Source organism: Rhyacophila brunnea, unplaced genomic scaffold (genome assembly GCF_057557595.1).
Source record: "Rhyacophila brunnea isolate RB1 unplaced genomic scaffold, BYU_Rbru_1.0 scaffold_17, whole genome shotgun sequence".
Classification (NCBI taxonomy): domain Eukaryota; kingdom Metazoa; phylum Arthropoda; class Insecta; order Trichoptera; family Rhyacophilidae; genus Rhyacophila; species Rhyacophila brunnea.
This window is the reverse complement of record NW_028232827.1, coordinates 21,793,057-21,819,906: the sequence shown is the minus strand read 5'-3', so window position 1 is coordinate 21,819,906 and position 26,850 is coordinate 21,793,057. Positions and strand designations below refer to the sequence as shown.

General features: G+C 31.9%; 1 protein-coding gene across 1 annotated transcript in view; it reads left to right on the top strand.

The window, feature by feature from the left end:
• Nucleotides 1–10,063: 10,063 nt before the first annotated feature.
• Nucleotides 10,064–26,850, top strand: part of LOC147073832 (transducin beta-like protein 2) — a 225,609-nt gene continuing 208,822 nt past the window's right edge. The window contains exon 1 of the mRNA XM_085944734.1: nucleotides 10,064–10,288. Coding sequence (XP_085800860.1) covers nucleotides 10,189–10,288 — 100 coding nt within the window. The 5' untranslated portion in view covers nucleotides 10,064–10,188. The remainder of the gene's footprint in view (nucleotides 10,289–26,850) is intronic.

Below are 26,850 nucleotides of genomic sequence, written 5' to 3'. Positions count from 1 at the left end.
TGTTACAATAAGCGGCAATAAGTTACAATATAGCGGTCGAAAGCAGTCTTGTGTATAGAATAGATGCGCAGGAATGTGTAGAAAAAAAAGTATTTTTAATGGTCACAATAATACGAATATTAAAAAAACATAACATGCCTGTGGGTCTATTCTATGCTTATCGACCGCTAAAGTGATAAAGTGAAAAATATTATCACACTTAGGGTAGGTTTGTATCAAAATATTAGCACTTATTGTAACAATTACACGAAGCCGGTTTTTATTGATACAAACCTATCCTAAGTTTGATACTATTTATCAATTTAGTGTTCGATAAGTATAGAATAGACCCACTGGAAGGAAAAAAATATAATGACGAAAATAATATAGTTAAAAAAGAACTACGACGTATCTAATTATTATTAGTAAACATTATTAATTTATATCTGAGAATATATTATTATTCTGTGGTTGCAGGGCAGGGTAGTCGTGTTAGACTTAAGTCGTGTTAAATTAAGATATTAATGCCAATCTGTGTATAGAATTATGCTCTTTTATGTGTATCATAGATTTTGTCACATGTAAGCAAAATAAATCGATATTTTAATTTGTAGAATTACTTATTCAAAACATTGAATATAACACAATATCAAAAATTTTATTATATGTACATAAATAATGTAAAAGAAATAAACAAGATACACCAATGAACTTCTAAGCAAGAGTATTTTGAAAACTGTGATTTATTTCAAAACCGATTATCTCTGCAACCAAACAAAGAATTCATAGCGTTATGGGTGGGATCTATCTTATGATGTTATAATTTATAACAGCGATTTCCAAACTGAAGGCGCGGAGTGTGGCAAAGGGAGGCGCGAACAGTTTAACACAATTAATGTAGCCACAGGTTTGCAAATTCATAGTTTATAAAACGGCCGCCAGTTATAAATACATAAAAAAATCCCATAAAAGGTTGTCTGCAAACTGTCTGAAAATATGGAGACTAATTTTATAATACATACCTCACATGCATGGCCCCCACATCTTGAAGCGGGCCCCCAGGCTACAATCTTCGGCGGGCCCCCTACCTATCGCTAAGGTTAAAGTCAGTGTGATGATCTACAGTTGTGTAATACAAATAGGGTAATTTAGGGTATTTTATATCGATTTTTTGTATTTCCAATACGCCTATTTGAATTGTGGAGTTGTCGAATATCGACAAACAATAATCGAAAATTGCATCCTAACTCAAATCATATTAAAATAGCGCCGCAGGCGACATTTTTTACTATTAGTGCAATTTTGTAATGTGTGTTTATCTCACTTGGCTGGTCGGTCCGCCACGCTGAGCCCCCCTAAAGCCCGGGCCCCCAGGCTAGAGCCCTGTCAGCCCCCCCTTGTGGGGGCCATGCTTACATGTATACTATTGTGAAACGCGCTGGCTTACTCGTTAAAAAATGAAATAAAAGGGTCAAATCATAATGTGGAAATTTTTGGCAAATTTGTTTAGGAACGATAATTTTGTTATTAATTTATTTATATTTTATTTCTTATTAATTGTTATTAACTATTAGGTTGAAATTAAAAAAAATGAGTGAATAAATCAATGTGAGGACCACTAATGAATTCACTGATTTAAAAAGACAAAGTGAAGGCATTCATAAAAAAATTGGAGCTTTGGAAATCAAAATTACAAAAAAATAAGTTCGCCACGTTTTCACTTTTAAATGATTTCTGCGCCAGATATATTGAAGCAAACAAAAATCTATTTACTGAGTTCTTGGTTAGTTTGCTAATGCACTTTTCACATTATTTTATTTATAGTAAAAAAGTTGCCTGTGGTGCAGCTTTATTTCAAGGCTATTAAATATCTTAAATATGTCGTTGTGCGTTGCAATTTGATGTGATACCTATATGAAGATTGATATACTTAAATGATAACTCCCGTGTATAATTTAGGAAACACTACATTAGAGAACCACACTACCCTTAACCTCAGCGATAGATAGGTGGGCTTGCCAAAGATCCTGGCCTGGGGGCCCGGTTCAGGGTGTGTGGGTCATGATAGAATCCATTTGTCAATGAACGATGATGAATTTGGATTAACTACTATTGAAATTGATTGTGCTAATAAACAAGCACATTCATTGCATGAAAAACAAATTAATTTAAAAATGAATATAATATAAGTAGTAAAACCTTGTTTATTTTTATATTTTTTTTCATTTTTGTATTATTAGTTGATATACATTGTTGACTATTTGAAAAGGTGTCTGTACTATTTAATGAAATAAAGGAGGGGGAGGCGCCAAGATTAGATTTTTTATAAGGGAGGCGTAGTAACATAAAGTTTGGAAACCACTGATTTATAATGGTAATATTATTGTTTCAAATACATATTTCACTCCCTTTGTGTTTCTCTAAGTGCTACTCTTTTCGGCTTTCATTAAATAAATATTTGAAATTATAGAAATAATTAAAGTATAAACAGTTATCGTCTTCACTAAATTCAAATTGAAACTATTTTAATTCTTGTTATTCATTTAAATATCATCATCATCAGTAATTTCCCATTACATGTAGGCTGTAGGAGACGATTAGTCATTAAAAGAATATTAATAATAATTATTATTTTTTAGTTATTTGTTTTAATTATCTTATACTTCATTTTAATTTTAAACATCAATAAATACATAATGTGTTCCGATGAATCCAATAGTAAACCTTGTTTATTATTTTTTGGGCTTGGGTCTTCTAGGACTAAAATTCTATTACGTACTGATTTGCCTATTATTTTCAAAAATGTACTATCAAACATATCGATTTATAATAATATAGAAACATGGGCAACATGGCAGTAACATAGAAGAAACATGGGCAGATAGTTCAAAACAATGACAATCGCGCCACAGATCTAGTTATCCAGTAGTAAATATTAATTCAGTTCTGACGAATTACCTCTCTACACAGTCAACAAGACCGAAAAGAGTGAAATCAGCTTGGAAAGGTCGTCATAATATTATATCAGTCAATTTGTTACAGACTGATTGATGGTGACGAATAATAATATAATTAATATATAAATAATGTTATGGAGATCACAATCAATAGATAATAATCATCTATATCGGCACCAAAGTAATATTACGATTTTTTTAAAAATTAAAACCCAATTTTGATTTCACTTTACTCCTATATACCTACCTACCAACAAAAATGGCACGGGAATTAACAGCCTTAGAAACGCGCTACTGCTAAAAAAATAAGATTAGCATGAGAAATTTACAAAATAATCTATCGTTTTTTATAGTATAATAATACCAGATTGATATAATCGTAATTCTATCATTTCATTTCAAATAATCGATATACGACGATAATCTTCCGAATAAAGAGATAGCTGACCTTTGAGTGCAATTTTATTGCCTACTCTACGGTGACCAATTTTATTATCGTAGATTTTGATCGCAGGTTAACGAAAATCCGTTCAAAGTGCATAATATTGTATTTAGTTTAATCTATGAATCCAAACCTTATCAACAGAATTATTGCTGTTTTAATATTGATAAATCATCGCACCTAAACATCGATCAATAAAATAATGATGTTGCTATCGAACGATGTCTCACTTTGCACATGGAAATTTTCGTTCATATTGGATACACTTTACAGTTCGAGAGGTGAATTATTTTGATTGGCATGAACAACGGCAACGATGCATATTGGGATATCATTAATTTCTTCGACAATGCATGTTGGTTCTCTTGAGTTAACAATATTTTATTATTACTAAAATGCAATAGGTATGTGAAAAGTGGTCCAGTTAAAAGCGGTTTATTACGGAGAATTCACGTAATATCCGATATCGGTATTACGGATACCCAGTTTCTGTACATTGTACATGTACACGATACCTCCGAACTTCATTATGCTGCAGGCCTGCAGGGCTATTTTAACATGTTTCCGTTATCTTTCTTGATCCATAATAACACGGATATCATTCGGGGAACTTCCGTGTACAAGGCGGATATCTACAATAATTGGTAACACGATAATAAGCGGGATAAGACACATGGCGCTGCGTCTTACTTAATTCCAAATCCATCCGATTAGAATCAAGTATGACGTATTTAAAAAGTATGTTGCGGTATATGACAACTTGCGATATATTTTCAAAACCGCTGCATCTCAATAAATTTTCAATATTTACCTAATTGTCATACTTTATCTCGCTCTAAAACAGTTAACACGATCATGGGCGGCCGTGTTAAAAAAGCATCCCGGGATAATTATTAACTCTTTGAATACGATACAGTATATTTTATCACCTTTTCTTATTGATTTTGGAGTTAAGTAATAATGTTAGAATAGCCTTGCTGGTACGTTACGATTTACGTCGTGAAAAATTTTGGTCTCACAATACTTTCCATCAGAAGAATTTACGCTAACATTGGTAAAGAGATTAGGTATAATTAAAAAAAGTGGAATTCGATATATGTGACAAAGACAATAAATATAATTATATTATAATATAATATATACATGTCGATTATGTTGTATGCGTGACCTACATACCAGGGATGTAGAACCTATGACGAAGGCAAACTTTGACTTTTGTATGCAAAAGTTTAACAGTTTCTTTTTACAAATAATTAAAATGTACTGTTCTAAAAATGATGATTTAAAAAGAACTCTGGCAATACCTACTTCTTGCTTGTTTTATCGGTGTCCTAACAGATTACATGACAATTTCACGAATATTTTTATCGGTAGATATAGGAGTCTTCAGCAGTATGCATACATTACAAGCGCTATTCTAACCGTTTTTGAGTCAACATAAATATGATGGCGAACAACTATTTTCGCCGATGAATTAATTATATCCCATGGAATGTAAGACATAGCTTAAATAAATGTATTGATATCAGACAAACAGCATAAAATCTCATTTAATTAAAAAAATATATTTTTATGTAGAAATTACATCAATTTAGAAAATATGTTAAGGTTTATTAATATCTCTTTGTAAAACATTGAGTAAATATATATTTTTACTTTATTCATCTGACACGCGATTAAACAAAATGATGTTTGTCTATAATTTGTTATAATTACCTGCAATGTAGTTTTTGGTGCCCTACTGTTTACCTATAGTACCATGAGAGTGATAAAAGAAAAGAAAAAAAATGAATTAAAACATGGTCACCTTTCACTGATAACAAATATTGACAAGTGCGCTTGCTTATATTTGTCCACACATGTCAACGTAAAATGTGTATTTATTTACTTTTATTTATAGAGTCTGTCCCAAGAATACATATTTAGTGTGCGTTTACCAGCATGTGTAAATTGTCCAGGCCTTCACATATTATTATGACGTGTCATGAACACTACAGCCAACGGTTAAATCCAAAATAGCGAATAGATATTATATTAAACAATTTTAAAAAAATATATTTATATTCTTAATGCCGTCTGCTTCCGTACCTTTTTATTAAACAGGCGATTTGACTATGACCACATTGCCCAATTCAAATGCTTAAAGTAGAATAAAATATAATTTTAGGGTGATAAATGTAAAAAAAACGAATTGGGTTCTTCAAAGGATTTCGACTCTAGATATAAATTTTGAAGTTAGTTCGATTTTCGAATCGAACGATTGTACGTGTGGTTGTTTGGTAACAAGCTCACATTATATTTCTTTCTCTATTGGTAGTCCTGAAAATATATTGGTAGTTCTCATTCTCGTTTGAAGTATGTTGCTTTGGTTATAATATCACCTACGTCACATTTCAAAATAATGTTGAATGTATTGCTTTCGGTTGCTTACAATAAATTGCCGAGAAAAATATGTTTTCACAAGTATTTATGGATAAATTTTATAGCCAGATGTCAGCTTTGATACGGCAATATGTGAGCCGCGTGGAATGACAAAATGATGTTGAATGTAATTTTATACCTACTATCCAATCCCATGTTATTTGCCCACGGTGGCCGCGCGCCTTAAGCGTTGAATTATCACGCCGTGGGTCCCAGGTTCAAATCCTGGGTCTGGCAAGTACATATAATATTTTTCAATTTGTGTGTGAGTCAGGGTATGAACCTAATGGGCTGAGCAAGTGGCTGACATCCATTTCTCGTAAAAAACAAAATTTTTTAATACAAACCTCTACTCTGTGGAGGCCCATATGATCCTGTTAGGATCGGACGTGGTCGAAGAAAAAAAAATCCAACCCTTTGTATTTGTATATTCAATGCTTATTTTCAGGGCTTCGAAGCAGAACTGAACCGAAAACCGGAAAAACCTTTATTTTCGTCTGAACGAAAACCGGAACAGAACCGACAAAAATAATGGGCTTTTTCGGTTCAGTACATGTTCTTACTCCCCACTTCAGTTATCGTTCAGTTGTCAAACGCCAATTCAACAAGCATAAAACGTATGTATACGAAATACATACCTACGCTATTGTTTTTATTTTGAAATATACGTATGTATTAAATTCAAGTCGCAAAGAAATAATTCACAATCAACGGTTCGAAGTCCTGTAAGTTATTTTTGTAATCTTTTCGCTTATAATCGTATATCTACCTATGTAATTAACTAATTGGGCGAATCTGAAATTATACTAAAATTCCATAATATATGTGTGAAGTGTCATCAAATGAACTTGCAATACGAAGTCAATTGTAGTTAATTTAATCAGTAGACCAGAGGTACTGTTTTTCCTTCAATTTCGTATATTTAGGCTCCAACTCTATAAAAGAAGGTTTTTCAAACAACTTTGGCTAAAGCCCTATCATATAATAATTTATAATATTGTAAATCAATTGATGATGTTTTACGTTCAAATTTATCTCAATACTTACAGATTTTTAATTTATTTTGAGGTCGTAATAATATTAAAATAAGTATTACTTTACGACGACTTTCGTATTTCTTAGTCCCCTTATAAGGTTTGTTTTTTGAAATTTTGTTTATATTTAATTTTGTGTTGAATTAGCATTAAATTGTTTTGACTTATCCGACTTTTGATTTGCATGACTGCATCTTAATTTATATCTTACGATATCTTTATTCGTATTATTGCAAGAGTAGTGTGAGTGCACTGTGTCCTCAGGGATATAAATAAAGTGTGTACGGATATCTAATCTACAATAATTGCGCTGATAGCAATATTATTATGATTTACAAAGAGGAATAATGCGATCAAATAAATGTCATTCTAACTTATCTTGTTATCTTTTTACACCTGCTCTAAAGCTAAGGACATAAGTAAAAAACGTCAGGGCAAAACCAATTACCATATTACCTGATTGTGTGAATGAGTTAACAAAACGATGATTAAAATATATAAATAAATATGCAACAAGTAGGTGATATAATAAATAATATGTATGTACATGAGAGCCAGTGTATCACATGACGCGAAACGTCTTTGGTATGGTAGTAGTATATTATAATATAATAGTGTCTATTTATAAGTAGATGTTAATAAAAATTAGCTCACCCACTTTCTTCGCAACTCGAAAGCAATGATAGAAAATTCTACATTCGTGAAAATCTTTAATCATGGAGTATGTACCTGTTCAATAGAAATAATGAAAAAAATGAAAAGAAAATATTATATACATATAAGATATCATCATCATCAGCCTGAATCTATCCACTGCTGCTTCCACTTCTCTCGGTCCTGTGAATTGCGTTGCCACGTACTTCCGCAGAACTTTATCATTTCATCGATCCAGCTGCCTCTAGGTCTACCTTGCGGACGTTTTGTACTTCTTGTATACCACTGGATGACTAGATTTGTCCAACGATATAAAGATATAAGTATCTCAAAATATCCCGGACGATTTAACCGGTTAAGTGCCCAAAACGTCTTTGGACGCCCTAATTACACACATTCTTATGTTAATTACTATCAATTAACTAATTGCGGCATAGAAAGGATTAATATATGTGTATAATTCATATTTTGTCGTTTGATTTTAGACGTCATATTTGCGCCCATAATAAGCGTAACTGTTGCGATTAAAAGAGGTGCGTATTTAAGCATTTGGGAGCCCAATTCTCAGCACAATTTAGGAGAATATTGAAAAAATAAATATATAAGAAATTATAATTTAATAACCTACCCAACATAGTGGTAATACATGCATTTCATAATATTATTAATTTCTTGATTGTACATATTTTTTTAATAAATGCAATCAATAACATTTGAAATATATACCTACTCATTCATTTGTAATGCTCTAAAGCAGCGGTTTCCAACCTGGGAGGCGCCAAAAATTTTTAATAAATTAATTTTTATACCATAATATCTACAAATAAAATATTTGGAGCGGAGAAATTTAAAAATGGCGCTTTTGCAAACGCTCTGTTTCGGTAATGCACAAAACGACCGCTGGTTGCATGAAAACAATAACCTCAAATTTAAATGTCACTCGTAGCTAAAGTGTCAACTGAAGCGTGTAGGCAGGGTGTGATATTGTTTTTTTTAAATTGTTTTTGACGTGATTTCTTTAATATAATATAACAATAATACATGTCTTCACTTTTAAATGATTTCTACGCCAGATATATTGAAGCAAACAAAAATCTATTTCCTGAGTTCTTGGTTAGTTTGCTAATGCATTTTTCATATTATTTTATTAATAGTAAAAAAGTCGCCTGCGGCGCTGCTTTGTTTCAGGGCTATTAAATATTTTAAATATATGGGTGAAAGATCCTGGCCTGTGGGCCCTATTCAGTATGTGGAGCCCATGATAGAATCCATTAATTTTTGTCAATGAACGATGATGAATTTGGTTGACTTCTATTAAAATTGATTGTGGTAATAAACAAGCTCATTCGTCGCATGAAAAAAAAATTAATTAAAAAATGAATTTAATATAAGTAAGTAGTAAAAACTTGTGTGTTAAAAAAGTGTCTGTATTATTTAATGAAATAAAGGGGGGGAGGCGCCAAGATTAGATTTTTTTAAAGGGAGGCGTAGTAACATAAAGGTTGGAGACCACTGCTCTAAAGTCTAAATACCTACATTTAAAAAAATACTGTATCAATTTACTTATTCAGTTTAATAAACAGTTTCATAATATTTTTTACCATTTTTTCTCAATTGTTATTGATTTTTTTATAATTTGGAATCCATTTGTCCACGCGGGGCTTTACTCCTATTTACCGGGAAATGCAGACCTGGATTGTAAGTTCAATAATTTATTGTAGAGGTTTCGTAATAGATTTTTACGAGAAAGTAAGTGTAAGTCAGCATTTTGCAGCGATTTGTCAGCAATAAATCTCCATTACATCGCAAATTGTATAAGTAGGTAAACGTTTGATTTAAATGAATAAGTTTCGAATTGAAAAATCAACAATACGTAAATAAAATTAGTATGACACGTTGTTATATATATACTTAAAAGTCCTAAAACGTATGTATTGTTTTTCCTTTAGTTGATACAACACGAAGTAAACTAAGTTTTCCGATTTAATGCCTTCATCTGGCAGCTGGTTTTGTTTTCTAATACCGGCACGTTCTAACCTCGCATATTGCATACGCTGCAATAATCGAGTCGCACATGCAGATATGCTTTATCTCGAAGTGCTGCGCTTTGTTCGCAGCACGATGCATACGAATCGATGTATATTTAATAAAACAAATCCTAAAATATAAAGCACACAGCGCATTTCGCATCTTCTCAGTCAATTGGAAAACTTTCCTGCGAATGTACGCGGTCACCCGGTAGCCATAAAACATTTAAAAACTATAGTTTTATTATTTCAAATCAAAAATAGATAGTTGCTTTGTTGTTTATGTTGGCGTGATTGTGTTCCAAATTTAAAAATGAACTAAACTAAAAAGTGTGATGCATACATTATTGTATAATCTATCAAATCATTAATTATTTTCATTTGAATAATAAAGTGTGAAATAAATACATAGTTTTTAAAAATAATAATTATATAGATATCATAAAAAAATAATAATGTTAAAGTGACAGTTGAATTTCTGCGTTAAAAATAATTAATAACATTGTGTTCTACACAATAATAAATAATACCTATTACAACTATGAGTGTTTTATTATAATATATTATATATTTGATAATACTAAATAATGTATTATCCTTGAACCAATGTTATAAAAAGTTTTATAGTTTAGAGAAAAGGAAAATTGTAATTCTGGGAAGGCGCCATTGCGGAAATGGACTGGCCTACAACAGCAATGACACCTGTCGGCGGATGGGAGGATTACAGAAATTATTATGTTTTCAGCAAGGAATGTTATCATATAATTGGACAGTGTGAGTAAAGACAACTGACTTGCATAAAATAATATACTTTATGGAACTTCTTTGTACAAAAGTCACGTCCTTATAATATATTTGTATTCATATAATTGTCATTTCCGTATGCCATACTGATAATACTAATAAAATTCAATGAAGGTTTTGTTTTGTTACAAGGAAGTAGGTACTGTACCTACACGTGTTTCCAACGCGTTAAGGTTAACTACATAATATCATGTCAATCATGTGTGTGTATTTATTGTAAGTATGAACAAAGCAATTTGATCCTGATTATTGCATAAAAACGAAAGCAAGTAATGTGTCTCAACATGCGAGGATTAGTTGTAAGTCATTCAATCTACGTAGTGGCTTCGTCCAATGAAACCAACACACACAATATTATGTAAAATTTTAAAATCAATATTTAAATTTAGTGTAGGCGTGTATGTAAATTATTATAAAGTGCCACCATGGGCGATTTTCATTTGTATCGGTATCATTTTCGTACAACACCAATACAACTGCGAATCGCTTTTGCCGTACCTACCTATAGTGCCACTGTAAAATGATTTACTATATCCTGATCAAATCGTTGTCTTAATAATTTGCAGAGGTAACCTGAAATAATTTTTAATTCTAATAATATTATCAACCTTTACTTCAATATATAGGCAACCACTTTCCATTAATATTAAATAAAAACCTTTTGCCGACGATTCGTCAACGTTTTAGTGTAGGTAGTAAAGTTGATTTAGGTAATATACATTAGCACATTGATAGATTGATTCTTGTTTATAGTCGCCATCTTTGTCGTTTCATCGGGTATTATAATACCTACATGATTTTTGTGATTGTTTAATATCTAGATACGTGAAAATGTGATGGTACGGCGTATATGGCAACCTGTTTAATAACAATACATTGACTAAATTTGTCCATCACTGTCAGTTATACGTCATATATTATTAAGTACCTAGGTATTGTATTATATTGCGAATGATTTGGTTTCGGTACAAGTCGAATACTCGTTTTGAAATAGTGAATGCATGCACAATAACATTCATTCACAACACATCCAATTTTCAAAACTCAGATTTATATTAATGTAAATTATAGCAGTGTGTAGAATAAATGACTTGTTGCTATTTTAATCATTAGTTTTAGTAACATTTTCCACCTACACTTTGAAATATACTGAGCCCGTCTATGTAGGTAGAAGGAAAATAGTTTTCACAAACGTCATTGGTTACACACATAATAAAAAATTGGGGAAAAAACCTCCTTAAATAAAATAAGCTCTCCGTCAGTTGATTTTGTTTACGTAATCCAAAGAGGAAAATCTTCCAAAAAATTCCCGCCATTCTCACCGAAGTTTCTGCATAATGATATTGATAATATTACATTATGATTATTAATAATATCAAGTGACCAAGGATCTTACGTTCTTGCGTATTGATGAACGCCTCTATTAACCTGTTTGTTATTGTTGTTATTATGGTAGGCCATTGAACCGAGCGTTTTTATCATCATTCCAAAAATAATCAAATAATTTTGCCAAAATTATACGTGCTATGAGTTTTTTTTTGTTTATGTTCGAGACTACAGAGGTTATTACTGCAGTCGATTTGAATTTTGGTTTGACCTCATGTCACTAGCACAATGTGACTTTTGTTTATATTTTTGTGTTCAGGTTTAGATGTTTTCATTATGCGGTTGGCAGAGCTTATCCCGCCAAAACGCAATATTGTTATTTTGCTTTATGCTGAAGAACATTGAATATTGGCTATTATTACCGCCAATCAATCAGGGGTGTACCATTAGTATGGCCATTTTCCCATATTATTATAAAAACATTGGGATAATACGTGTTAATTATTTACCTTAATTAGTAAGCTCGATAATATACTTACCCACTTATATTTTTAACGAGAAAATGAAATATTTCCCTGGTTTGTAATTGAAAAAAGAATTAATTAATAATTATTGTGGTTTGAGTGAATGTCGGTCAATCTTTTCTGTGAGAGACCGTTATATGTTGTAGTTCTCATTTCTTTATTATTTTCATGCTTTAACATAGTATTATTATTTTAAAGAATAATTCACAAGATTTAAAAATGTAACATTCCTCTTTGAACATACACCAGAAACATACTTTTTAGAAAAATCTAGAAAAAATATGATGTCGGATAGGACTCGAACATGCATCCATTGGATTCAGGGGAATGCGTTTTAATATGTATGCTTCTGAGGATTTCCAAATTTTGTAAATTATTTTGTAACGCCTTGGTTGTGCAAGGACGCGGTAAATGTAACAATTGCTAATGGAATGAAAATTGTATTGCTTTGATTTTTTCACTAGCCATTTTCCCATATTAAATGGTATTATCATATTTGAATTCAAACATAATTATACAAATAAGTAGGAACATATTTTGAAATTAATATTTTTTATTCAATACTTACTGAATATTTATATAAAGTTTTAAGAATACCTACTAGATTCTTTGCTATAGAAAAACATGGTTTGAAAAACATCAGAATCTTAGATCAGAAACAATTTTAGAAAAAAACGTTGGGCTGAGTGGGATTCTAAATCACGTCTATCACTTTCCAGGTGAATGGTTTCGTATCTAAGCTATCGATCCATCGATGATTCATGCAACTTATTTCTTATAACTGAGATGCTTCAAATTCGGCTAATCAGGAGGCAATTTGATTTGTGATCAATTAAGGTTATGACATTACTAACATAAACGTAACAAACGTCTGGCGCTTTCTAATTTTTTTATTATTGACGCTCTTCTACGTATGGATAATGACTTTTTATTCAATATTGAACATAGGTACATTTTGAAGTAGGTACCCTAGTTTAAACGTAGTTATGAGAAATAATTCGAATGGATTATAGACTGATCGATAGCCAGCACTCTCAACAGTCTCAACTGGTCCAACCTATTTTTCTAGAATCTTTTCTTAAATGTATGTTATATTGTATGTTTCTGAAGTTTTTCAAAATATTGTTTTTTTTATACATATTTTGTTCCATCTACACGAGGCGAAAATATAAAGTTTGAGATTTGAGAATATATTTCATTATTTATATTTTAAAGTGTTTTAATTAATAAATCTAATTTCTATATGGTCACAATATTGATGCTCGATTTGATATAATATAAAGGATTTTATGTTATACATATTTTCATATTTTATGAAACTCGATGTCTTTTAAAATGAATATAAAAAACATTAAAATTATAAAATTATGTTCTCATCAAGTGTCCTAATAACTAGGTACGTTACATCGTATGTTTATAGACATAATATGTGTAATCATTTTAGCCACTAACAAAAATAATAATTTTAGTAAAGGGCAATGTGACAGCTACGCCCCTATTACGCCTTGCATTTTCGTCTCGCGGGTTCACTAAAACTTATTGAAAACAAATGAAGGTGGCCGGTGTCAACACACCCACACTGACACATCAATACTCTGTCGCGAGAACTCGATCCGCGGCGCGAATTTAAATCATTTAACTATTTATATGCAACATTCTGGAATTCAAATTAGAACCAGCGTCCGCAATGTCTAGCCGAATGCATGTAAACAAACTTAATCTATGTATATATCGTCGGTGTTTTGTAAAAGGGCGAATCAACCATTTTGGCGAAATCGAGATTTAAATGAAAATACAATATGTACCCCACTAGCTTTGTTGTGTAAAAACGATGAATTTGTATCTCCACAGGAAAGTACTTAAAAACGATAAACGCCTAAAATTAAATTAATTAAAATTACGAATAAAAAGCGAATGTGACATATTAGGCCTTTTAAACCATTATATAATAATGCCTATTATAATGACAGTATTCTTTCTAAGGTTTATTATTAACTTGTTAGATATTTATAATCATACACAGGTCATAAACAAATAAATGTCAATAGTTAAAAATCCTCCTCCTGTAAAATAGCATTTTGGTTAATTCGCCCTTTTTACAAAACACCGACGATATTATCTACTATGTATATATAGAGCATACAATATAGTTTGATTTACTTATTTATGCAACAGGTACTGGGGTCAGATTTACCCTTGAAGGGTTCTGGACTGGAGACATGAGAATACGCTATTACGAAATAAAACCTACATTTAAGATAATTCCATCCGGCTAGATTTATCGATTAAATACGAGATCGAAAAAGGATTCAGTGTACCAATCAAATTTAATATTTTGAATAGTGTGCTATGATATGAACAAAGTTGGGAAGTACTGTTGCGATGGTGCATGATAATATGTTTCCCTAAATTTAATTAATTATGACTATTTTCATTAGTTTTTACAAACGTGTGTTTTGGTTTCTATTACAAAGGCACTTGACTGCCGTTGCCATAATTACCTAATGTCTCTTAGATGGAGGAATTCTGTTATGTCATTTGGGTACACTTACCAACATCGAATAATATAGGAACTTATTTGAATTCAATCATTGAAATCGACGAACTCTAAATTAATAATAAATTAATATACCTATAAGTTAAATTTATAATTGCACTAGTTAGAACCGGACATGGGCCCCACATCTTGAAGCGGGCCCCCAGGCTAGGCTCTTTGGCCGGCCCCCCTACACATCGCTAATGATAAAGGCTCTACAGTAGCGTTTCCCAAATGGTATGGCGGTAAAATTAATGTGTATGTATATTTAGTGTTTTATTGTATATTTTAATACATCCATTTGAATTATGGAGATGTCGAGTATTGATACACAAATAAAAATAATATCGTTGAACCACATAATTTAAAATAATAACATCGTTGTAGGAAAATAGTTCCGCGGGCGACTTTTTTTACTATTAAGGTAAATTTGTGAAGTGTGTTTATCTCACTTATCTGGTCGACTCGCCTCGCCGGGCCCCTCCTGAGCCCGCGCCCCCAGGCTAGAGCCCTGTCACCCCCCCCTGTGGGGGTCATGAACCGGGTGACGAAATGTTATCACAATATTAATTAACAAGTGGTTAAATTTATTTATCTAATGAATAAAAGCACGAGGTTAAAGAATGTAGCATTCGTTATTGAACATTATTATCTAATTTAAAACATCTCAGAACTATATAAGTACCTAATCATAAAATTAGGCATTTTCAACTATATACTAAAGTTGTTCCATAATGTGAAGACGTAGTAAGTAATCTTTTGTTCATTATAGAATATATTCAATTTATAAATAACTGTAAGTACACTATTGTAAATGTACTACTTATTGATAAAAGAAATTGTTTTCAATATGTGAACGTGATATGCAGCACTGGAAAAAATAGTAAATAATAGGTATATTATTGTTATTATATTTTAACTTGAATGGAAACATGCGTACAATAATATCCATATTGACAATAGCTACTGTTATTGATAAAAAAGCGAATTGAACTGGATATATCCAGATGCATATTTACAATATGTATTTTAATTATATATAGGTACATTAAATTTAACAGTCGATTCCTCATGCATTGACCGATGTACATTTAGTAGATAGTATTATTAATCATTTATGTAACTATCTAAAAATTAATATCGTATTCATGGCCCCCACATCCTGAAGCGGATCCCCCAGGCTAAGATCTTTGACGGGCCCCCTACCTATCGCTAAAGATAAAGGCAGTGTGACGCTCTACAGTAGCGTTTTCCAAATGGTGTACGCGGTAAAATTAATCCTACCTATATTTAGTGTTTTTTGTATATTTAAATTCATCTATATGAATTATGGAGTTGTCGAGTATCGATACACAATCAAATATTGAAGACAAATAGTGCCGCATGCGACTTTTTTTTACTATTCGAGAGAATTTGTGATGCGGTCGATTCGCCACGCCGGGCCCTTCCTGAGCCCTGGCCCCCAGGCTAGAGCCCTGTCAGCCCCCCCATTGTGGGGGCCATGATCGTATTCCATGTAAAATTACATAACTAAGTATTTTAACAAACGAACACAGTTTAAAAAAACCCTATTGAACATAAATTAATTATTATTATTGGATAAATAAAACCTAATTATGTAAGTATAATTTAATTTAAATTTTAATGGCTATTAAGTATGTACCTATTAGATATTATTTTTTAATTCCTCATAACTTTACCAAACTTTATTTGGATTAAAAGACAATTACCTAAACATGTCTATCAATAAATGACGATTGTACATAGTATTGTCTAAAATATAATATTGGAAGAGTATGAATATATTATAAGTAGGTATCTAATCGTGGCCCCCACAAGTGGGGGGCTGACAGGGATCTAGTCTGGGGGTCCGGCGTGGTGGGTCAACCAGATAAGCGAGATAAACACACAAAAAATTGACCCTAATAGTAAAAAAGTCGCCTGCGCCGCTAATTTACTTCGAATATTAATGTTGATTATGGTTCTAAAAGATGTAGTCATGCGATGCTATTTTTGATGTGTCGATACTCGACAATTTAATAATTCAAGTGGATGTATTAAAAACTGCTAAAATCGCTAAAAATATACTAAATAATATGCACTCTTAATTTTACCTCGAACACCATTTGGAAAACGCTACTGTAGAGAGCCATACTGCCTTTAAGCTTAGTAATAGGTGGTGGGCCTACCAAAGATCCTAGCCTGGGGGCCCGCTTCAGAGTGTGGGGGCCATGTAGGTACCTAATTGTAGAGTATACTTTTTATAAGTTTCCACTTTTTACTGCATTGATCTCTTTGCCTGATTACCTCGCATAAAATGACGATTTTTATATGATATTAGGAATTTAATTGTTTTGCGACCGCGAAAAACGCACGATTAACATTTCGCCCGCGAAATCGTTCGCGCGAAATTTCCGCGTTTCGAACATTCAATTGGTAGAATTAAGGATATCATTATTTTTTCGCGGATACAATCAATTTTTTGAACACTCGCGGCAAATTTGAATAAAGCTGTTGGCTCTATGGATTCGTGGATAGTGAAAAGTGCTATCTGTCTAATGTCTATGTACCCACAATAATTTATTACATTTTGTAAAAGAATCATTGAAAAAATACGCCTGCATTGGCGCGCTATTTTAATCGCAACAAACCCGCATTTGCATTTCCTTTGATTTGTATACGAACAAAGACAACATTGTTGTGCAACTGTTAACAGCTTGGCCTGCAAACAATTATATTATTTCCACATGTTTGAGTCATTAGGCGCCTTTGTTGCGTTCATCAATGCACTGCGATTAATGATAATTGTTAGCGCTATCTATCGTGTAAAACTACGCATGTAATATGCCGTGTCAATGTTGGATATAGGTACCGACATATAGTCATGATTTTGTCTAAAGATTAAAAAAAAAACAAATAAATGCTTATCCAACACAGTTGTATAATACACATTGCCTACTTCTGTCCTATAGTCTTGTAAGTATACTGGCAAATAAATTACCAGTGAAGAAGGGTGGAGATGGGCTGTTAAAATCTCACTAAACTTTGTCAGTCATGCTTATTTGTTTTCATTCAACGAAGAAAATAAATTGCAGATGGTGTTGGGTAGTTTTTTTAGTGTGGTTTCCTCGACTTTCTGATGATTCATCAGAAAATTTAAAAAGGGGTCTTGGCACAGTTCAAACCTTAAACGTTATTCAGTCAGTACATCGGGCGTCTTACTAAACGCGCCAGTAAATAGAATATGGTAATAATATTTTATGTGAACGATAGTTACGTATATGTGCTAGGTTGGGAATACTATGTCTCTATGAGGGAAAAGACCTAATTACAATTACATTACGCAAATAATAATGTAATTGTTAATAAGTAAAATAAATTCCATACTAAAATTTGGCTAGCGCCGGATGTCAGTCATTAATCAGGTTATTAATTTCATTTACAGGTATGTAACGTGTAACTTATCAGATCACTTAACCGCTATGTACTGGATGAGACAGATTATAATATTTTCCATTGTAAGTTGTAAGTATACCAAAACCGACGTAGTATTAATTTAACCCCGACGGAAATTATTAAAAAAAGTTTTATAGGCAGATTTATTTTATTTGTTGGTTTACTAATAATAATTAAGCACTTACGGTGACTGAGATAGTAGAACGGCCGTATATGAAACCGTGGGTTGCATGTTCAAACCCGCGGCCGGGGATGAAAGACAATATTATGTCCAATGTGTGTTTGATCCAGCGCAATGACTGAATATTGGTTTGTCTATTATAAAAACCATTGCTTGTAAAAAAGGGTTTATTAATGTATAACTTCCACTCTGTGGAGGTGTATTATTAACTATTATGCTTCACTTACGAGGGAAAATGTAAATTGACTTTTTATTAATTTAATATTCATGATACTGAATTTACAAACAAATGCTTTTGAGATAAAAATATTTTAGTATGAATTCTCCATCTTAATAATAAGATAAAGTCTCAAATCTAAGTTCTAAAATCTTTTAAATGATATAATAATGTCGCTCGCCACCTAGCTAGTGTACATTGATATTTGATCGTTTTATTAAATGGTTAGATTGTCTATTATTTACATAAAATCATTATGCCACTAAAGAAAATCAGATAATCATTAATTTTTACCTTAATTTAATGACAATTTCAACTTCCGTATCTCTAATATGAAATTAGGTTACATTTTTAAATAACCCATTGTTTTGGTTGATAAAGAATTTTTGTGTGCGCGTGTTTCACGGCTTTTCTCACACTTATCCGAGAAAATACAAAAATATCAAAATTATCTCGGTTAAAGTGAACTGAAATTATCGTTATACAAGGAAGCAGATAATGTTACAAAGACCTTTTCGATAATAAATGAGGCTAATGGAATTAAGAATATAATATACATAATAGAACAAAACAAATAAAACTAAAATCCACAATTATTACACCTAAATTGATTATTTTAATGTCTACTATTTTCACCACCTAGATAGTCTAGGTACCTACTTACCTAAATAGATACGCCAAATAGATTAAGTATTTTTTTTTTGAATTATTAATAACCATGTCCTTGCTTTTTCGTACAAGGTGGTTGTTAGTAATTTTGAACAATCATAAACACCCAGGCTTTGAGAAAAACACATAAATATTGTGTGTCCTGACCGGGAATCGAACGCAGGAACTCTCGGGTGGAAGGCAAGCACCTTACGCACTGTACCACGAGAGCCGCCGTGATATTATTATATTATAGAAAACTATGTAATCCATTTCGTTAAAATACTTAGTTTTTGTACATTTTTATCACGATAATAATTATTAAAGCAGTGGCGGATTGAGGTACGTAGGCGAGAGACCATGGCCTCACATCTTGAAGTGGCCCCAGACCAGGATCTTTGGCGGGCTCACCCACCTATCGCTAAGGTTTAGGACAGTCTTATGGTCTACAGTAGTGTTTCCCAAATTGTCATTTAAGTATATCAATCATCATATTACCTCAAATTGCAACGTACAACTACATATATTTAAAATATTCAATAGCATTGAAGTAAAGTAGCGCCGCTGGCGACTTTTTTTTACTATTATAGTAAATTCATGATTTTTTATTAAACTAATTTAGCTGGTTGTAAGGCCACACCGGGTCCCCAGGCTAGAGCCCTGTCATTCCCCCCCATGTGTGGGCCATGTTGGAGACACTGACTGATATTGAGGAGCCCACGATAAAAATATAAAATAAAAACTATAAATTCCTACACTTAGTAAAAATGTCAACGTATCTCTTTCCAAGAATCACATTCTGTAACTAAAAATAATTATTATTATAGATGTAGTCTGTGGATCAATATCAGATGATGATTTTGCGCCTATTTTCTTATGTACACTAGTATTCGAAAGATTGTGTACCTATCGAATGATTATATACATCTTTGAGAGGTAATACATGATTTTATTTGTTATTTTATTACAAACATAATCTTAACACGAAATAAATTTGATACGCATAGTTTTTTTTAATGTTGACTAACCTTTTAAAAAGGTTGTAACAATTAGGAACAGTATTCATGAAGGAACTATGTTAGATATATTATCGTGTGATTGGCAACACTCATGAATTATGAAGCATTATTAATGAATCTTCAGTTTTAATTTGAACACTTAAGTTGGTAACACCACCGATAGTCATAAATACACAATTCTGTACCTACCACATTAGTCATTATAGTTTTGCTTTCTCTTTTCATATTATCGATAATTACATAAATATTTGTTTAAATATTTATAATATTATAAGAGAATTCAATGAAATTTACGCATTGGTGTAACAACGAATGCTAATAAAGGGGGCAATCTTCCGCGTCAGAATTTGGGACAATTGACATATTATTATTATGTTCCTGCCTATTTGTTGAAAAATTTATTATTTGTAAATATAATATGTATTTATATCACGTCAATTGACATAAAAATACTATCAAGAAAATGGAAAGCCATTTAAAAAAATATCGAGGCAAATGATTTATAATAGAATATCCCGTAAATAATGCCATCGCCTCCGATAGCATAGGTACTGTACATTATAGATTTTCTGAAGAGAAAAGGGAGTTGGCATACACATCAATAGCGTTATTTCAATGAAATCATGAAAAATATTCATATTTTGTCATTTAATATATTGCTATCGTATAATAATATAAGTGTAATATATGAATATAATGTATATAAGTATAAGTAACACTAGCTATATATAATTACTGCTTTATTGCTTAGAAGTTACATTTTTTTTTATTACATAGGTATTTCATTTGATAAACCAACCTGTTAAAACTCAATAACCTAACAATATAATTAAAAGTTTGTAAAATACGTTGGCTTTATATTCATAAGTAATGTGCCAATATTTTAAATATATTGAAATATTATGTGCGGTATTCTGATTTTTTACAACGTTTTTCTTAGCTCGTATTCTTATTTGTCCGGTACAAATCTTGCAATCGATTTTTAACTAACTTCCCGACTAGCTAGACATTTGAAACTTTTAGAATATATCAGAACACGATGCCAATGCAATTTTTAATACTTTTAGCCATCTGTAGAATTGAATTAATTTTTAGTTAATTCTGTTTTGTATGAAAAGTTATTTCGACACCATTATTGGTTGCTTGGGGGTCTGGGGTCCTAGCAACTAAATTATTAATATATACGTGCGTTACTATGGAAATCAATATGACATGTCAAGTACAATTTTTTTTTGATCGTTTAAGCTAGTCAAGTCAAGTTTATATGGTTCAACAGAATTTAAAAACGTTGTATATAAAAAGTCCTTTTTATCTTGTAATTATTTAGGTATCAGCTTACGTCAGGGAACAATAAAATAGGGTAAATTGATAATCTTCTGGACGAAGTTGTGAAAAGAAGCGATTCTCGAATGTGGGGAAACATGGGATAAACTTAAAACACGTGTTAAAGTTAAAGCATAATAAGTAATTTTCCATAATGACGCCTGTTCTGTATCATAATAAATATGCCTTAACGCTTGTTTAAACGCGCATTCAATATCGATAAAATTTAACGTACATTCATTGTGATTTGTATTTTTTTCGTTTTATGGCTTGTCTATCATTAAATCGCCAGGTCGCTAAGGAATGCAATGGCAATGGGCTGGACATGTCGCTCGGCGAGCGGACAACCGCTAGGCAAATTCCGTCATACAGTGGTAAAGTGGTGACGCCCTAAAATCCGCTGGATAGACGAATTCATAAAATTCGGTAGATATACGTGGTAGTGAAGAACTAGGGACTGGGGAGGGCGTTAGAGGAGGCCTTCATCCAACAGTGGATCGACCCCGGTTGATGATGATCTTATCTTATGAATTTTGTGATTGTACCTAGGACCCAGATAAAAAAGTAAACTTTCAACAGAATTTATAAAAGTGAGTGTATCAAATGAGAAAGGTAGAAAGAACCTTCCGCGAAATTAACCCCTCTGGATACGCCAAGGCGTCCGCCCTTTGAATTATTTCCAATTATTATTAATATGGTAAATAGTTTTGGGCGATTTTCAGGTATAAGTTTTGTAGAAAGTAGTATTTCAGTTGGAAATTTATGAAATAGTTATATTTATTTTGAAATAATATTCAAATTATAATATTATCATCAGTCGACATTTGTCCTTCAGGCCAATAGTTACGATACTGTTATCATGTTTGCAATATTACATTTTATTGTATTCGAGCTGTACGAGTTATTTAAGAAGCATTCGGTGTTTAAACTATTGCCAATACTCAGTGGTTAAATGTTATTCAAAATATCTAAAATATGTATCAATAAAACATTAATAAACGATCGATTTACCTACTGGAACCAGGAAAATGAATACATCATTTAATGAAAAGGTATGAAGTAATTTGTATATATGTACCTATATTCAAATAACATGCAGCTATATTATTACCTAGTATAATTTTAATAAGGCATAATATATTTCTCGTTATCCTATTTATAACCTGTAAACTAAAAATGAGTTTTTAGAATTGCCATCAATTAGTTATTGCAATTATTATTAACGTTTGTGTTTTTGCCATAGTTTTGCTTAAATCGTTAGGTACTGATATTAAGTAAATTATATTATGACCCGGGTATTTTGGTCGATTGACAGCCTTCTCGACGACTTTCCTCCATCTCTCTCGACATTCAGCGGCAAGCAAGACCTTTACCAGTATTAATAATGATGCATTCTTTATTTGGTCCTTCCATCTGGAGGGATCTCTTCATTGTTTTCTTCGAACTTTGACCCGACCTAACATTTAGAGCTTTTCCAGGTTGTAAATTAATATAATACATTATATACTAATAATAAATCTCATTTACAACAAGTTAGAACCGGATTGGCGATGTATCATTTTGTTTAACAATCTTCCTCTACGTCTACGAGCTTGTCTACGGCCTACGGCGCACAGTAGCACATTGGCAAGAAAAAATATTTCAATATTTTTTTCACTGCGTCATGAGTTTTTTTTGAACATATGGTGAATATGATATATTTTGATTCCGTGGCGTGGTCATTTCATTGGATGGATCTCGCCCTTTCCTACTTTTGATCCGACCCAATATCACAAGTTTTTTTCCAGATTATCATCTTCTGTGGAGGTTATTTGACCCAAAAACCTGATGTATCCGGCGAAACAAGTCGATGAGAGTCTATCTCGAATCGAGGGTCGCTGATTATGAAGTCGTTGGTACGTTTTCTATTCACGAGATTCTCAGCTTCCACCTTCAGAATCTTATTTCAAATTCATTTAGCCTCTGCCTTTCTTTTACCTTTACCGTTCGTCTTTATTTCAGGCATGTTATCATTATTATGCCTGATCAATTATGATTAGACTTCTTCAGAGAAATCTAGGGATAACTATAAATCATAGTGATGTGATTATCCCTATGCATTTTAACAAAATATAACAATTACGGCGAAGGCCAGTAAATTATATTGAGACACGGTTTCTATCTCCATATTGCCAAATATTATATTATAATAACTGGATATTATACTATTTGACAAAAACCTGTTAGAAGTAAATGGCTGTCAAAGTTTTTGAATACCAATAAGACAGTAATTAGATATTTTTATAAAGTATTTATATAATATTATTATGTAAATATCCTGAAAAATGGACAATTTATCTAAAATCATAAAGAACTACCTTAAGTTTCGTCACATATTTAAATTAAACCAATTAATGTAATAAAGTGTAGTATTGCATTCAATTGACTAAAACAATAACTAGGTTTACTGCTTTCACATTCATGTTGATGTCATACAAATTTATCTGAAATATTATGGTAAAATAAAATTCTACAAAAATAGTGCAGCCTTGCGCAGAAACTTATTCTCAACTGATTCTCCATATCATTTTGTAATTCATAAGTCAACACTAACATTTTGTTAAATAGTGTAGGTACTTTTGTCATAGTCCCCACAAATGACAGGGCTCTATCCTGGGGGCCCGGACTCAGAAAAGGTCCGGCGTGGCGAGTCGGCCAGATAAGTGATATAAACGCACATCACACATTCTCTCTAATAGTAAATAAAGTCGCCAGCGGCGCTATTTTTCATCAATAATGTTATTATTTAAAATTACGTGCTTGTACGATATAATTTTTTATTGTGTATCCATAATCGACAAATCCATAATTCAAATGGATGAATTAAAATAAGTACTTATATAAAAAACACTAAATATACACATTATTTGGTAAACGCCATTGTAGAGCGTCACACTGGCATTAGCTTTAACGATAGGTAGGGGGTCCACCAAAAATCCTAGCCTGGTGGCCCGCTTCAGGATGTGGGGCCATGACCATAGAACTGAGGCAGCGGTATTATGTGTTCTTTCATGCGTTACAGATAATTCAAGACATATGTAAGGTACTTAAGTAATATGAAAAATAAATTTCCCACCTTTGATTAAAATTATAATTCACATCATAAAATAAAAAAAAAACAATGCTCTGGTTTGGCGTACATACATACTACATAGCCAGTTTGTACCTGATTTTTGAAAAACTTAGCATTGACTCACAATTTTCTAACTCATACTCACTCGAGCGCGAACTGTAACACCGACGTTTTGTCTGCCGCACACGATTGACCGTCTACCTCTACTACAACTCATGATTCACTTTGATAATTCATTATTTTTAATACAATCAGCGCCTGCCTACCAAATGCAAGACAATACCTAGCAATTGACTCAATGACTAACTGACGCAAGTTTTGTATACTGTAGCACTTTTTTTGTTTGCGAATACCTAATCGTAACAGCTCACTATGAACAAAGGCGATACTTTTTACATTGCTTCTTGACATTGTTAACATAAAAAGCAGCCATTTATTTATAAATCTCGACTGTATCGGTTGTATTTTTAGTAATATTACGAAAAATCTGTGATTAGTATAATAATATTATTTTATTATTCAAAATTTGACTCAGTTTAGCATGATTCGTGGATATTTTTTAATAATAATATGTGAAGAGTTGGGGGAAATAATAATAATATGCGAAAATGACGTATAATCAAATGTGGGTCAAATTCAAATACAATACTGGTATATTATTATTTAAACAGTGATATAGGTATGATATGATATGATAACTGTAATGTTTTACATCGCAAATGTGTGTCAAAGTTTTATATTTAGTCTTATCAAAGTGCCAAATGTTATATTGATAACGCTGGTGAGTATTTCCATTCAAAGATTTATTTACCTACTTTATACGCAGGTTATATTTATGTTTTTTTTAGAAATTAGATATACAGAATATAAATGTTTGCTTCTCTGGTGTTGTTATCTAACAATTATTAATAGTTGCAAACATTCCAGGAAAAAGTGAAAGTATTAAATTTTATCTTTGAATTAACTAATTGGGTAAATATTGTTTTATTTATGCAGAAAACTGACAATTGTATTTGATGGTGTTGGTAATCAATATTTATTCGGTTGAAATCTGTTAATAACAAATTAGATAACGATTATTTAATGGAAGGAAAACAATAACTTTAAATCAATTCCATGGAATTGTTTACAAAATCGATAATACCTACGTAAAATGATAATATTATTAATTATATTTAAATATGGATGTAAGTAATTAGTACTGACCATTATTACTAAAACTGCTATCACCGTAATCATCAACAGGGGTGAATACACTGTTTGATGTCGGTATCCTGCGATACTGGAAATATGCGTAGGTAGGTATGTAAGTTGACAAGTTATTATACACGTAGAGTCAGAGTGCCCATGGCAGGAACTGTGGGTAGGGTCGTCATATCGAAAGAAAAATATTGATACTAAGGTATCGGAGTATCGCTATAAATCTGCGAGTACCAAGGTATCAATTTTTTTGATGGCCCTAGCTGTGGGTGCGTTGGGTGCGTGTTCGATTCTCGCCTATATCAAACAACAACAATTCTTCGTAAAAAGTATGTTAATAAATTACCTATGCTTAGCATGCATTTTTAAATGCTTGATTAAATCACCTCTATAACTAAAACCTACTCAAGTACTATTACTGCTTAGTAATACATTGCACCCATAATATTTTGTCAAATATGTAAATGCATTGAGAATATGATAATTTCTTGAGACGTACCTCTGCATTGAGGCCGAAACGTCTAGGAAAGAAAGAGGAAGAACACGCGGTGGACACCCAAAAATCTATTACGATTGCAGATGATGTTCATTAGTTTTTTAAATTCAATTAAACCTTGCCTAAACCAAATTAGATAAGAATATTCTATCTATAAAATATCTAAAATTATGTATGATTTAATGACATACGTTTTAGATATTTTTTTAAATACAAGATTTATTTTATCTATTTTGGTTTGGTTGAGGCAGGGTTTAATTGAATTAAAAAAAACTAACCAACACTATCTGCAATTTGTATTCTCAGATCAATCAAAACAAATATGTATTTCTGACAAAGTTTAGTGTGCACTATTTATGTCGGATCTCCACACTCTACCTCCACTCTTCACCATTGAGACATACCTACCTCTATTTTGCAAGTTCATCGAATCCTAAATTTAATGCACAAAAAGCAGCTTAACAATATCGTACATCGGCTGAAATACTTAATAA